At 40.9% G+C, this 14,025-nt stretch overlaps 1 protein-coding gene across 2 annotated transcripts in view; it reads left to right on the top strand.

The window, feature by feature from the left end:
- CUL5 (cullin 5) overlaps nucleotides 1-14,025 on the top strand; it is an 87,148-nt gene that overhangs the window by 12,163 nt on the left and 60,960 nt on the right. For both annotated transcript variants that reach the window (XM_084895148.1, XM_084895147.1), the window contains one exon: nucleotides 11,775-11,884. In XM_084895148.1, the coding sequence (XP_084751274.1) occupies nucleotides 11,775-11,884 (110 nt within the window). The remainder of the gene's footprint in view (nucleotides 1-11,774; nucleotides 11,885-14,025) is intronic.

Consider the following 14,025-nt stretch of genomic DNA (forward strand, 5'->3'; position numbering starts at 1 on the left):
GGTTCTGTGCGCTTTCAGTATGTTTTCGTTATCTTGCTCTCTCTCTTCTTCTAGGACCCCCATTATTCTGATGTTGGTTCACTTGAAGTCCCAGAGGTTTCTTACATTATCTTCAATTTTCTGGATTCTCTTGTCTTCTTGCTTCTGCGGAGGAGTATCTTCTGGCTCTTTATGTTCCAAATCTTTGACTTGATTCTTGTGATCTTCCATTCTGTTTTTAGGACTCTGTATAATATTTTTTATTTCAGACAATGTATTCTTTATTTCTTGTTGATCCCTTATTATTTCTTGTTGATCCCTTTTCATATCCTCATAGGTCTTATCGACCTTTTCTAGGAAGTTCTTGAAAAACCTTTTAAGCGTGGTTTTGAACTCTATATCCAGTCGCTTTTTGTCCTCCATTTCTTTCGTTTGTGATCTGTTTCCTTGTCTCGGCATTTTCGCAGCTTCCCTGAGTTGGTAGCCTTAAAAGTCTTTGTGTTCAGCTTGAATGGGGCGGAGTTTCAGGGTGGAGCCTACAGCCTTGGCTTCCGTCAGCCATGCCCTATGAGGCTCCTGAGTCTCAGTATTCCTCAGGGTCCTTCAGGGCTCGTTGCAAGCACCTCTGAGAGAAAGGTGTCCTCGAGTTTCTCCTGTTACCAAACAATCTAGGCTCTCCCCCAATGAACCCGGAACTGAGGTTCAGTTCAGTTGGAAGCGGGGTTCAGAGCAGTCTGGAGCTTTTGTCTCCTTCCCGCCAGGGCAATCCAGCGGCACAGTCAACAGTCTGTCCTCTGCGTGTAATGTGCGCACTTCTGGGACCTCCTTTTGCTGCTCCCCCGGGTTTCCGCCTTACAGCCCAGGCTCCCTCTGTATGAGCCTGTGTCCCTAGGTTCTGGCCCAGAACTGGGGCTCAGTGCAGTCGGAACTGGGGCCCAGCACAGTCCGGAGCCTTTGTCTCCTTCCCACCAGGGCAATCCAGCAGCAGAGTCAACAGTCTGTCCTCTGCGCCTAATATGTGTGTCTCCTGGGGCTCTGCCTTTCACCGCTCCCCTGAGATTCCGCCTAACAGCCCAGGCTCTCTCTGTATGAGCCTGGGTCCCCAGAGTCTGGCCTAGAACTGGGGTTCAGTGCTGTCGGATCTAGGGTTCAGCACAGTCCAGAGCTTTTATCTCCTTCCCGCTGGGGAATGCCAGCCAGGCACTCAGCCTCCCCTCCTCTCTGGCTTCGTCCTCTCCGCGCGTGCCGCGTGTCTCCGTACCTTAGGCTTTTACAGCTCTTCTGATTTTCCTTCTGGTTTTCTCTTTCCTTCTCGTTATAGAATTTCCAGTAATGTCCATTTTGTATATTAGTTGTATTTTATTGAAATTGTTGTGTGAGGCTGCAGTTAGGTGTTACCTATGCCGCCATCTTGGATTCTCTGGCAATTTACACTTTTACCAGTACAATTCAAGTTCTGATTTCTCTAAATTATTTCCAATACTTGGTATTGTCATTCTTTTTTATTTTATCCTTTTTGGTAATGTGTAGTAATATTCCACTGTGGGGTTTTGTTTTTTTTTTAATATTTTAAAAATTGATTTTAGAGAGAAAGAGAAAGTAGAGTGGGAGGGAAAGAAACAGTGATGTGAAACATCAGTTGGTTGCCTCCTGCACACATCTGACCAGGCTCAAACCTGCAACCAGAGCATGCACTCTGGCCAGAATTGAACCAGTGACCTTTCGGTGCACAGGACTATTGCACTACACTCAACCAATTGAGCCACACCAGCCCAGGACTCATTGTGGTTTTAATATGTATTTTCCTGTTGATGAATGATGATGGGTCCCTTTTCATAGGGTTATTTGCCATTTAGATACTGTCCTTAAGAAAGGTTTGTTCAAATATTTTGCCAGTTTTTAAATTGGATTGTCTTATTGATTTTTAGGAGTAAAACCAACAATGTCTGATACCTAATAAAAAATTTTGGGTATATGTATTAGAAATATTTTTTTCAATCTGTGGATTGCTTATTTTCACTCTCTTAATGTTGTCTTTTAAGGTACGAGAGTTCTTAATTTTAATATAATACAACTTGTCTTTTTTTAAAGGTTAGTCTTAGTTATAAGGTCATAAAAAATGATGTACACTTTACTTGTATTAATATTTTATTTAACTTTTTAAAACAAATAACAACAAAAAAAATTTTTTTAATAGTTTTGAGCCTCAAGAATACATCCTGCCCTAGACAGTTTGGCTCAGTGGATAGAGTGTTGGCCTGTGGACTGAAGGATCTTCAGTTTGATTGCTGGTCAGGGCACATGCCCAGATTGTGGGCTCAATCCCAGAAGGGGGAGTGCAGGAGGCAGCTGATCAATGATCTCTCATCATAGATGTTTCTATCTCTCTTTCCCTTCCTCTCTGAAATCAATAGAAATATATATATTTTAAAAAGAATACATCCTGGAACCACAGTTTAAAAAGCACTATACTAGAATGTGAATTCCTTGAAGGCTTTTCATTTATGTGTCCCAGTGACTGGCATAATTCTTCATGTACAGTAGGCACTCAGTTACTGGTTGAATGGATAAATGTAATAAATCAATGATAAGCCCACTAAAATAAAGTCATCAGTACTATTAGTTTTATTTTTTCCCTTGAAATAAGTTGTTAGAGTTTCAGAAAATAAAGCATTGTCATAATTTGTTTTAAAATTTTTTTCCTCTATAAGAAAAACCTAAAGATTTTAAAGAAATGTAATGTGACATTTTCTATTTCATGTTTAATGAGAAATATATCTTTTATGTAGTGATTAGAGGCCCGGTGCACGAAAATTCATGCACTCAAGAAGGTCCCTCAGCCTGACCTGCGCCCACTCACAATCTGGGACCCCGTGGGTTAGGGGTGTCGAACTCAATCAGAGAAGGGGCCAAAATCTAAAATCCAGCCTAAATCGCGGGCCGAATGGTTTACTGAACAGTCATAAACTGACAATGTCATAAACTGACAGCGGAGTGCAGTGATGACAGCGCGGTGCGGGCCACATTGCAAGGCCTGGCTGGCTGGATTTGGCCCGCAGGCCTTGTGTTTGACATATGTGCCTTGGGTGATGTCTGACTGTGGCTTAGTGGGGAGCAGGCCTAAGCCACAGTCAGACATCCTTAGAGCTGCTGAGGAGATGGGAGAGGCTCCATAGCACTGCCGAGAAGGCGGAGAGGCTCCCATCAGCCTGGTTTGTGGCTAAGCAGAGCTCCCCCTATGGGAGCACACTGACCACCAGATGGCACCTCCTGCATTGAGCATCTGCCCCCTGGTGATCAGTGCTTGTCATAGCGACCGGTCAGTCTACCATTAGGGTCAATTTGCATATTACCCTTTTATTATATAGGATAGGATGCCTTATGGCTTCTAGATAATTGCTGCTAAATTCTTTTAATTTTAGATTTTTGCAGTTTACAAACCTGATGAAATTAAGTGAAAGGCTGGATCTGGCCAATGGTTAGAAATTCTTCCATTCCTCATTCAAGAAAGATCCAGCGAATAGTTAAGAATGTGGCTGTAACAGAACTAAACTATTCAGATTTGAACTCTGCCACTATAACCTGTAACTTTAGGGAAATAACCTAATCTCAGGCTACAATGTGCAGTATTTTTCATTTATAAAATGATACTGTCACCTAACACTTAGGATAGCTGTAAAGATTAAACAAATTTAGCCCTAACTGGTTTTGCTCTTAAGTCTGGTCAGCCTACAGACTTAAGGGTCCCAGGTTCAATTCCAGTCAAGGGCACGTACCTTGGTTATGGGCACATCTCCTGTAGAGGGTGTGCAGAGGCAGCTGATTGATGTTTCTGACTTTCCCTCTCCCTTCACCTCTGTAAAAAATCAATAAAATATATATATTTTTAAGTATTTTATTTAATTTTTGCAAGAATCTATTAACTGCAGCAAAAACATACTTAGGGTAGTGAAACAAGGAAGGACACAGAAGAAGCAACAGGAGAACATAGTATGGGCTGCTTTAGCTTTCTGGGAAGTCAGAGAAAAGGGGAATAGAGAGATTTGGAGACAGGTTCAGGGGGTTAGCCCAGGACAAGCTGCCACTACCCATTGCTCCCCTGGCTGCAGATCCCATAGAGGTTATGGGATACATGCCAGTGGGAGAAGGAAAGGGGGAAGGGAATGACACAGGCTTACTCCCTGGCAGGAGAGTGCTACTTGTATGTATTTAGAAAATTATCTGATACATAATTAAAGTAAAATGATCAAAGTGATGAAGTGATCTAAACTGAAGATTATACTATAGTAATACAGGGTATAAATAACTCAAATTTATTTACAGATATCAGATACTTAAACTACCACATGATGTTGTAGAGGAAACTAAAGGTAAACAAAAGGAAGTCCTCTTTTGTACCACAGATAGCACATGCATAAATTTTGTTATCCTCTATTAACCCAGAATAGCCAGATGACATATATTTGTAATGAAAGAAATAGTAGAAAATTTTGCAATGGAATGATTAAATACAACAACCTATAATAATAAGAGGCTAATATGCTAATAAGACCAGTTGAACAACCTTCCAGACGTCCTTCTGGATGAAGCTGCGGTGGCAGGAGCCAAGGCAGAGGCAGCCACCATAGCAGGTGGGGGCTGAGGCAGGGGCAGTTATGGACGATCAAGCAGGCAGGCAGAGTGGTTAAGGGCAATCAGGCAAGTGAGCAGTTAGGGGCAATTAGGCAGGCAGGCAAGTGGTTAGGGGTGATCAGGCAAGCAGGAAGAGGTGGTTAGGGGTGATCAGGCAGACAGGCAGAATGGCTGGGGGCAATCAGTTTTTTTCACATTCCTGCTGGATTCCCGTGGGATCAAGTCTAAATCAGACAGTCAGACATCTCCCAAGGGATCCCAGATTGTGAGAAGATGCAGGCCAGGCTGAGGGCCTCTAGTAATAATGAGAAAGTTTTTTAAATTCTACCCTTCCATAACCTCAATTTTAAGCATCCCACTCTGATTACTTCCTCCTGTCTTTCTAACTCACACTAAAGCTCTTATTTCAGTAATCTAATTCTACTAGGGCCTCCTTTTCATCAATTATACCTGTTTATTGTTTAATGTCTTAGATCTCTGAGGCTTTAGCTTTCATCAAATTAGGAAAAATTGGCTTTTATTTCTTCAAACATTCCCTCCACACCAAGACTCCAGTTATATGTGGATTAGGTCGTTAAATATTGTCCCACAGCTCACAGGTATTCTTTTTTTTTTTTTAATCTTTTGTTTCTATGATGTTCATGCTTTCCTCTATCTTCTTGAATGTGTGGAGTATATTTATAATAACTGGCTTAATGTCTTTGTCTACTAAAACTATCCATGTCCTTTCTGGGTCAGTTTATGTTGACTGGGTTTTTGCAGATTTTTCTGCTTTTTTGCCTGCCTGTTCATTTTTATTGGATGCCAGACATTGTTAGTTTTAAGAGCTGTATTTTTTATTTATTTTTTAAATTTTCACCTGAGGATATGTTTATTGATTGTAGAAAAAGGGAAAGAGAGAGAGAGAGACATAGATGTGAGAGCACATTGATTGGCTGCCTCCTGCCTCCCCTTCCCCCCCCCCCTCCCGCCTCCCTTCCCCCACTGAGGATTGAGCCTGCAACTTGGGCATGTTCCCTGACCAGGAATCTAACGAGTAACCTTTTGGTGCACAAGACCATGCCCAACTAGCTGAGCCACACAGGCCAGGGTTAGTGACTGAATTTTTAAAATTTCCTTTAAATATTTTGATTTGGCTGTGACACGGTAAAGTTACTTGGAATCAATTTGCTCCTTTTGAAGCTTGCTTTTAAGTTTTGTTAGGGTAAGTCTAGAACAGTGGTTCCCAACCTTTTTTTGGCCATGCCCCACCTAAGCACCTCAAATCCTGATGCCCTTCCCTCCCTGTCCCGTAACATATAATTCTTACTATTATACATGGCACATCAACGGGAGGGATTAACTCCGGCCAATCAGTTGCAAGGACTGTCTGTGACCACTGATTTCTGACCACTGTGGAGGATCAGCTGTGCAGGGGCCCAGCCCATGGAGTAGGACTTACTCTGGCAGGGCTCGGGTGCCTGCTGAGTCCACTTCTTAAGTATGACACTTGTCGCAGTGATTAGGTGGTTCTTTGGCATTGTCTGAAGCTGACCACTGATTGCACTCTGGGGCCTCCCATGAGGTGCAGGCTAAGGTCAACCCTGGTCTGTGTTCTGCCTGGAGCCACCTGGCATAAGCTATAAAGTGATCTGCAGATAGCTGCTACTTGTGCTGGGCTTGGAGGGGCTCAGACAAGGCTAAGCTATGAACCGAGGCTGGCTGCTGCTAATGCTAGGCCAGGAGCCACTTAGCGGGTGGTAAGGGGCTCACTGAGGCCACATGCTTCTTATTTGAGAGGATTTAGTAAGATCTCTCTTAATTATACTCCAATATGGCTTTTGTTCATATCACCCTAGAAAAACTATTATTGACAAAGTCTCAGTAACTTTCATGTTGCTATTTCAGGGGTTATCATTTGTAATCTCTCAGGAGCATTGCTAAAGTTGATCATCCCCTCTTTCTTGATATGCATTTATTCACTTGGTTTCCAGAATACCATACTCTTTGGGTGTGTGTGTGTGTGTGTGTGTGTGTGTGTGTGTGATTTCTTTATTTTTTTGAATTACAGTTTATATTCAGTATTATTCTGTATTAGTTTCAGATGTATAGCAAAGTGGTTAAAAAATTATGTACTTTACAGAGTAGTCCCCCTGCTGCTTCAAGTACCCACCTGGCCCCATACATAGTTATCATGATACTATCCTGTTTAATTAAAGGCTAATATGCAAATTGACCAAACAACAGAACGACTGGTTGCTATGATGTGCGCTTAACGCAGGAGCTACCTCCTGTTGGTCAGTGCACCTCCCACAGGGAAAGTGCCACTCAGCCAGAAGCTGGGCTCGTGGCTGGTGTGCTCAGTGGCCATGGCAGCTTTAACGGCGCTAAGGATGAGTCGTCAGTCGGACATCCCCTGAGGGCTCCTGCACTGCTAGCAGGTGCAGGCTGGACTGAGGGACCGTCCCCCACCCCAGCCGTGCACAAACTTTGTGCACTGGGCATCTAGTTGACTATAATCCTATGCTGAAATCTACATCTCTAACTGTTCTGTAACTACCAATTTGTACTGCTTCATCCCTTCACCTTTTCCACTCAGCTCTCAATCCCCTCCCTTCTGACAACTGTCAGTCTCTTCTCTGTATCTATGAGTCTATTTTGTTTATTTTGTTCATTAGATTCCACATGTGAGTGAAATCATATAGCATTTGTCTTTCTTTGTCTGACTTACATCACTTAGCATAATACCCTCTGAGCAAGCATGTCAAACTCAAAGGCTAACATAGGCCAAATAAACGAGGCATGTGGCCTGTATGCTTGCTAGATCCATCTATGTTTTTGCAAAAGATAAAGCTTCATTCTTTTTTACGGCTGAGTAGTATCCATTGTGTAAATGTACCACAGCTTTTTTATCCACTCTTCTACTGGTGGGCACTTGAGCTGCTTCCATATCTTCTTGGCTGTTGTAAATAATGCTGCAATGAACAAGGGGTGCATGTACTTTTTCGAATTAGTGTTTGGTGTTTCTTCAGAGGTATTCCCAGAAGTGCAATCACTAGTCATAAGGCAGTTCCATTTTTAATTTTTTGAGGAACCTCTTCAACGTTTTCCATAGTGGTTGTACTGCCATACAGTGCACCGGGGTTCCCTTTTCTCCACAGCCTCCCCAACACTTGTTTGTTGCTTTATCTATGGTAGCCATTTATCTATGGTATCTCATGGCTTTGATTTGTATTTCTCTAATGATTAGTAATGTTGAACAACTTTTTTTTTTAAATCCTCATCCAAGGATATATTTTTCATTTATTGTAGAGAGAGAGGGAGCGGTGAGGGGCAGAGCTAGAGAAAGAGGGAGGGAAACAATTTTTTTTTTTTACTGTGTTTATATTTTATTGATTTTTTACAGGAAGGAGGGGAGAGGGATAGAGAGTTAGAAATATTGATCACTGCCTCCTGCACACCCCCTACAGGGGATGTTCCTGAAACCAAGATACATGCCCTTGCTGGAATCTAATCTGGGACCCTTCAGTTTGCCGGCCAAGGCTCTATCCACTGAACCAAACCAGTTAGAGTGAACCCCCCATCTTTTGATGCAATGCATGATGGTCCAACCATTGAGACACACCAGCCAGGGCTCAAAAAAATATTTTTTTAAATGAGTTGTATATATTTGAGATCTATTTTTTTTTAATATATTTTATTGATTTTACACAGAGAGGAATTGAGAGGGACAGAGAGTTAGAAACTTCGATGAGAGAGAAACACCGGCCAGTGCCTCCCGCACACCCCCAACTGGGGATGTGCCCGCAACCAAGATACATGCCTTGACCGGAACCGAACCCAGGACCCTTCAGTCCGCAGGCCGACGCTCCATCCACTGAGCCAAACCAGTCCCGGCCATTTGAGATCTTTTTCTCTGTTCTCTGTTTTGTTCCTTTTTTTCTTTTAATATTCAACTGAGGATATTTTTCCATTGCTTTTGAGAGAGAGGGAAAGACAGAGAGAAGTATCATGTGAGAGAAACACATCAATTGGTTGCCTTCTGCATGTGCCTCGACCAGGACCTGGGCCAGGAAGGAGCCTGCAACCAGGTACATGCCCTTGATGGAAATTGAACCTGGCAGACACTCTATCCACTGAACCAAACCGGCTAGGGCTCAAAATTTTTTAATGGTTCCCCATTTCACTTACATTGAAGCCAAAGTCTTTATAATGGCCTTCAAGGCCCTGCAAGATCCAACCTTTGTTGTATTTCTGACTTCATCTATGCTTTCCTCTGTTCTTGCTTTGCTCTACCCTTAGTACAACTAACATCCTTCTATGTTGGGATTAGGGTCTTTGCAAGGGCCGCTCCTCTGCCTGCAGTACTCCTCCCCCACATATCTTCATGGCCAGCTCCCACTGGCTTCCCCGTAGCCTATCTGTGTGAGAAGAGTGCCTGTGAAGGAATTAGTTGTGTCATAAGAAGTGAATAATAGAAGGGTATGGCAAGTGTTGAAATCCTTTTGATGAAAAAGAGCCGGTGGGTGAGATAATCCTAGACTTAGTAGCATTTGGTGAGTTCTGAATAATAATGAAAGAATTAAAGCAGAAAATACTTTAGCACATTAATAGAGATGAGGCAGCCTTCTGTCAACCATTGGAAACATAAATCATGGTTCATAATTTGAAGGTCCCTTCACAAAATAAGGTATTGTGTTTCGCAGATAGTAGGCTTGATGTCCTACTGCTTAGTTAAGACTTAATGGTATTCCCTGGAGTTAAATAGAACAGGTCAAAGAACTGCTTGAGTATCATTTTTGTAACCTATTATAAAAACTTAATAGAAAACATTTAATTATTAAGTTCCTTCTTTAATTGATTATTAGGAGAAAGTGTTTCTGTAGTTAATTCTGTATGTTTCATCAAGCAGGAGCACCAAAATGTATTTCCTGTTATTTTGCCATAGCTGATAAGATTTCAGAGCCTAACCAGTATTTAATTTATCTCAAATACCTGTTTATTCTAGTCCTCTGTATCTTTTTAATTTTAATTGAAGGATTTATACTACATTTTATTTTATAAATTGCCAAAATGACTTATGGAAATAGACTTAATTGACATTATAAAATATCCTTTTACTAAGAGGAAATTATGATTCTCCATGTCATAGTCAAGATTTGTGCCCAGTTATTGGAGTGTCATCCCATACATGAAAAGGTTACAGCTCAATACCTGGTCAGGGCACATGCCCAGGTTGTGGGCTTGATCCTAAGTTGGATGCATATGGGAGGCAACCAATCATTGTTTCTCTCCTTTTCTCTCTCTCTTTCTCCCTCTTTCTCCCTCCTCCCCCCTTTCTATAAAATAAAAATAAAAATTTAAAGTACATACCTTGGATGAGACAGTACAATAAGTTTTAGGATCAACTGTGTTTGTAGATGTAAGAAGGATCACTTGCTTTCATAGAGTTTAATATTAGTGGTTTCTAACTTTTTTTGAGTCATAAACTCTCAACATTTTTGTGTACTTTTATCATGAATTTGTTATACATGCACATTCTAATCTCACCTTAAGAGATTCTGATCCAGCCCGGCTGGTATTGCTCAGTGGTTAAGGCCAACCTATGAACCAGGAGATTATTCCTGGTGAGGGCACATGCCCAAATTATGGGCTCAGTTTCCAGTGCAGGGCATGCAAGGGGCAGCCAATCAATGATTCTCTCTCATCATTGATGTTTCTATCTTTCCCTCTCCTTTCCTATCTGAAGTCAAAGAAAATATGTTTTTAAGAAAAAAAGAGATTCTGATCCAGCAGATCTGAGTTAGGTTTTAGAAATCTGTATGTGTAATCACCATCCTAGGTGATTCTGGTGTAGGTTCTTGTCAGACCATATGTTTAAAAACTGCTTCTGACCCAGCCAGCATGGCTCAGTGATGGAGCATCGGCCTATGAACCAAGGGGTCACGGTTTGATTCCTGGTCAGGGCACATGCCCGGGTTGTGGGCTCAATCCCCTGTGTGGGGTGTGCAGGAGGCAGCCAATCAGTGATTCTCTCTCATCATTGATGTTTCTATCTCTCCCTCTCCCTTCCTCTGTGAAATCAATAAAATGTATTTTAAAAATAAATAAAAACTGCTTCTGGGTTATAGTTTTAGGGAGTTTTCAGATTCTATGCAGTATAGTGCATGTATCTTATCTGATACAAGTAAGCAACACCCCTCAATAAGTCATATAGTGAAAGCAATAATGAGTTTCTTAGGAGTATGTGATAGTGATATGTTAGAAAATTAATGATTTTTATTCAAATTTATGTGCAAAAGCAAGCCACATGGCTATGTTTAACTTATGGGGTCTCTCTTTTTTTTTTTTTTTTTTTCTAATATTGAGCCATTTTCACATTCCTGGGATAAATTGTGCATGATTATGAGGTATCATTCTGTTGATATACCACTTGTTTAATTTGCTATTTAAGATTTTTTCATCTATGTTCTCTATGTTAGATTGGTCTAGAGTTTCCATTTCTTCTCTTCTCACCAGTTTGGTATCAGTATTTTCTTAGCATAATAAAATGAAATGGAATATCTTCTTGTGTGGGGTTTTTTTTCTTCTCAGTTTTCAGAGTTTATCGAGATTTTAAATGTACATTTTGAGAGGAATTTAGAGCAACTATAAAATTTGAGGCCATATTCTTTGCACACATGACCACCCTCATTTCTGACACCAGCTACATACCTGAGGGCAGGATTGATTGCTCACATGGGTAATCTCAGTCTCTAGGTTGGTTGAACCAAAGCCTCCACCCTAATTTACATTGTTAATTGTTTTCAGATTGGCTAGTCCCCGCCCAAAGACTGTGTGGGTTTGGTTAGTTCCCCCCTAAATCACAGTGTTAGCATATTCAGTATGAACCAAGGGCCCCGGGCAAATAATGCCATAACATTCCAAGGGCCCAGACTAGAAGCCAAGGGCAAAGGGTAGACCTTCACTTTGGACAAGACCAAATTCTTCAATTTTGTACCATTGATTTTTTTATGGTTGTCTACCTTTGATTTCTTGATACAAGATTAAATTTATAGGGATTCCATTATAGAAAACTGATTCTTTTAAATTTCTCTTGCTATCTTTTAAAAAATAAAAATAAACACTTTTGATTTAACTGCATTTAAATTAAACTATTATTTATCCTTTTCTTTTTATCAAAGAATAAAGGTTCTCTTCAGTTTGAAGACAAATGGGATTTCATGCGTCCAATTGTTTTGAAGCTTTTACGCCAAGAGTCCGTTACAAAACAGCAGTGGTTTGATCTGTTTTCGTAAGTAATTCATTAATTCTAACTTTTTGCTAACATAAAGGAAATTTTGGTGGTGCATTTCTATATTCAAGTGAAATGTTACTCTGTTGATCTATTTACTTGTTTAAAAGTATTACTATTTATGTTGGGGGGTCCTCAAGACCACCCCTAATTTCAGTGATCTGCAAGGATCAGGACTGAACATGTAGTTATACTCACAGCTATGATTTATTACAGCAGAATGACACAAAGCAAAATCAGCAAGGGGGAAAAGGCACACGGAGTGAAGTCTGAGGAAAGACACACAAACTGCCAAGAGTATTCGCCCAGTAGAGTCACGTGGAGCACACTTAACTTCCCCACCAACAAGATTGACAACATATGTGATGTGTTGTCTTTCCAGGGAGCTCATTGGAGACTCTGTGCCCGGAGTTTTTATTGGAGGCTGGTCACATAGGCAGCCTCTGCCTGTCATGTACCAAAAATTCAGACCTTCAGAAAAAGAGAGCATGTGTTCATTGAAAACCATACTATTTACACAAATAGATTATTAGACACAGTTAGCCATTCTTACCATTTCAGGAAAGTTTTGTCAGTGTGGGGAACTGTATTCCTTAGAAAGCAGGCCTTTCTAAGGAATACAGTGTCCTGTCAGCTGTGTTAACTCCTGGCCTCTGGCCAAATGTCTTTACAGCAAAGCTATTATCAGGAAGACTTCACACAGCAAGGCAAGACCAACCTACCGAATTGATCTCAGTTACATCTTTTAGAGGCCCTGGATTTAGTTAGTTAAAATAAATCCCATTAACCATGAGGTTTGTCTTACAAAAGTGAGTGACTTTCTGTATGGATCTTTTTCACATGGCCTGAAGTATCAATTCAGGCAAAGTACAACTTTGGCCTATAAATTAAAATGGACCTGAACACTTCCAGGGTTCAAGCAGTGTCATGATAGGGTACACAAATAAAGGAGTACAGTCTTAGAGGGTGTACATGGTACTCTTGGAAACAAATAGTTTACAATTGTTAGGACACCTCAAGCAAGACATACCATAGTCAATAAAAAAAAATTAAAAAATAATATATAGTATAGGTTAAGAAGGCCCCCTAGTGTGCCCTCCTCCCAGGAGGCTTTTCACTCTAGAGTTTCTAATCCAGTCCAGATAATCCAGTTCAGGTCTTGATTTCAGGCTTGGACTGCCTGAAAGCAATTAATTCCAAACAGTTTCATTTATCTGTGAACCAGTTTATTTGTCTCACTGGTTCATTTTCACATTTAGAGTTGGTCTGTGTGGAAAATGTTAGAATTGAGGCTATTCCCTACTGTCTCGGAGCACTGTTAGGTATGATTAGAAACTCGGCAGTCAGCTTGAATTCAAAGCATTCACAGCAGCATGGAAAGTCAACATTAGGAGTTTCTTTGTTTTTGTTTATTTGTGTGTGTGTGTGTTTGTGTTTTGTGTGTTTTTTTGTTTTGTTTGTTTCGTTTTCCCCAGGAAGAGGTGAAAGTTTTCAAGAATAGTTCTGAAAAACAAAAATGATTAATGTCCTCCTCCCCTGATGCTGAGTTTTGTTTTCTCTTCCTTATAAAATCAATATGTCCAATGCGTTAATGAAAATTATTCATTTTCCCCAATTATCCAGACCTGCAAGAGGAACAAAAACATTTGTATAGGAAGGCATTTTTGTACAACCTAACTTGAAAGATATATCATGTTTAGGAATTGGTCTGGATGAAATCCCGAGTTTTCAAAACTTTCAAAATAGATTAACATCACCTCCCACCTCTTTGTCCTGTTAATGAGCAGCCTGGAAAAGGTTAGTTCCTCTGAAGATTAACTGTGTTTAATAATCAAGTTGCCTAACTAAGATGTGTGTACAAGGAGGGGTGAGGTAAAAGTAAGAGAAATAGAGTCAAGTTATTGCATATTGTTGAAAACTGCAGCTAATCCAGAAAGCTGAACGGAAGTCAGTAGCAGTGAGAGATCCCTAAGAGCAGTGGAGAATCCCGGCTGGGAGGAGCGAGTACAGCGCCCTGTGCCAACTAGAGCTTTTGTCAGTAACCACAAGTTAAGACTATACTTAGGTAAAACCGGGCAGCTTGATTTCAGATGGTCCATCAGAGAATAAGCCCTTTTCTGTGGGCATTGCAAGTGGTTCTG

This window comes from Pipistrellus hanaki, assembly GCF_964339955.1.
Source record: "Pipistrellus hanaki genome assembly, chromosome: 9".
NCBI lineage: Eukaryota > Metazoa > Chordata > Mammalia > Chiroptera > Vespertilionidae > Pipistrellus > Pipistrellus hanaki.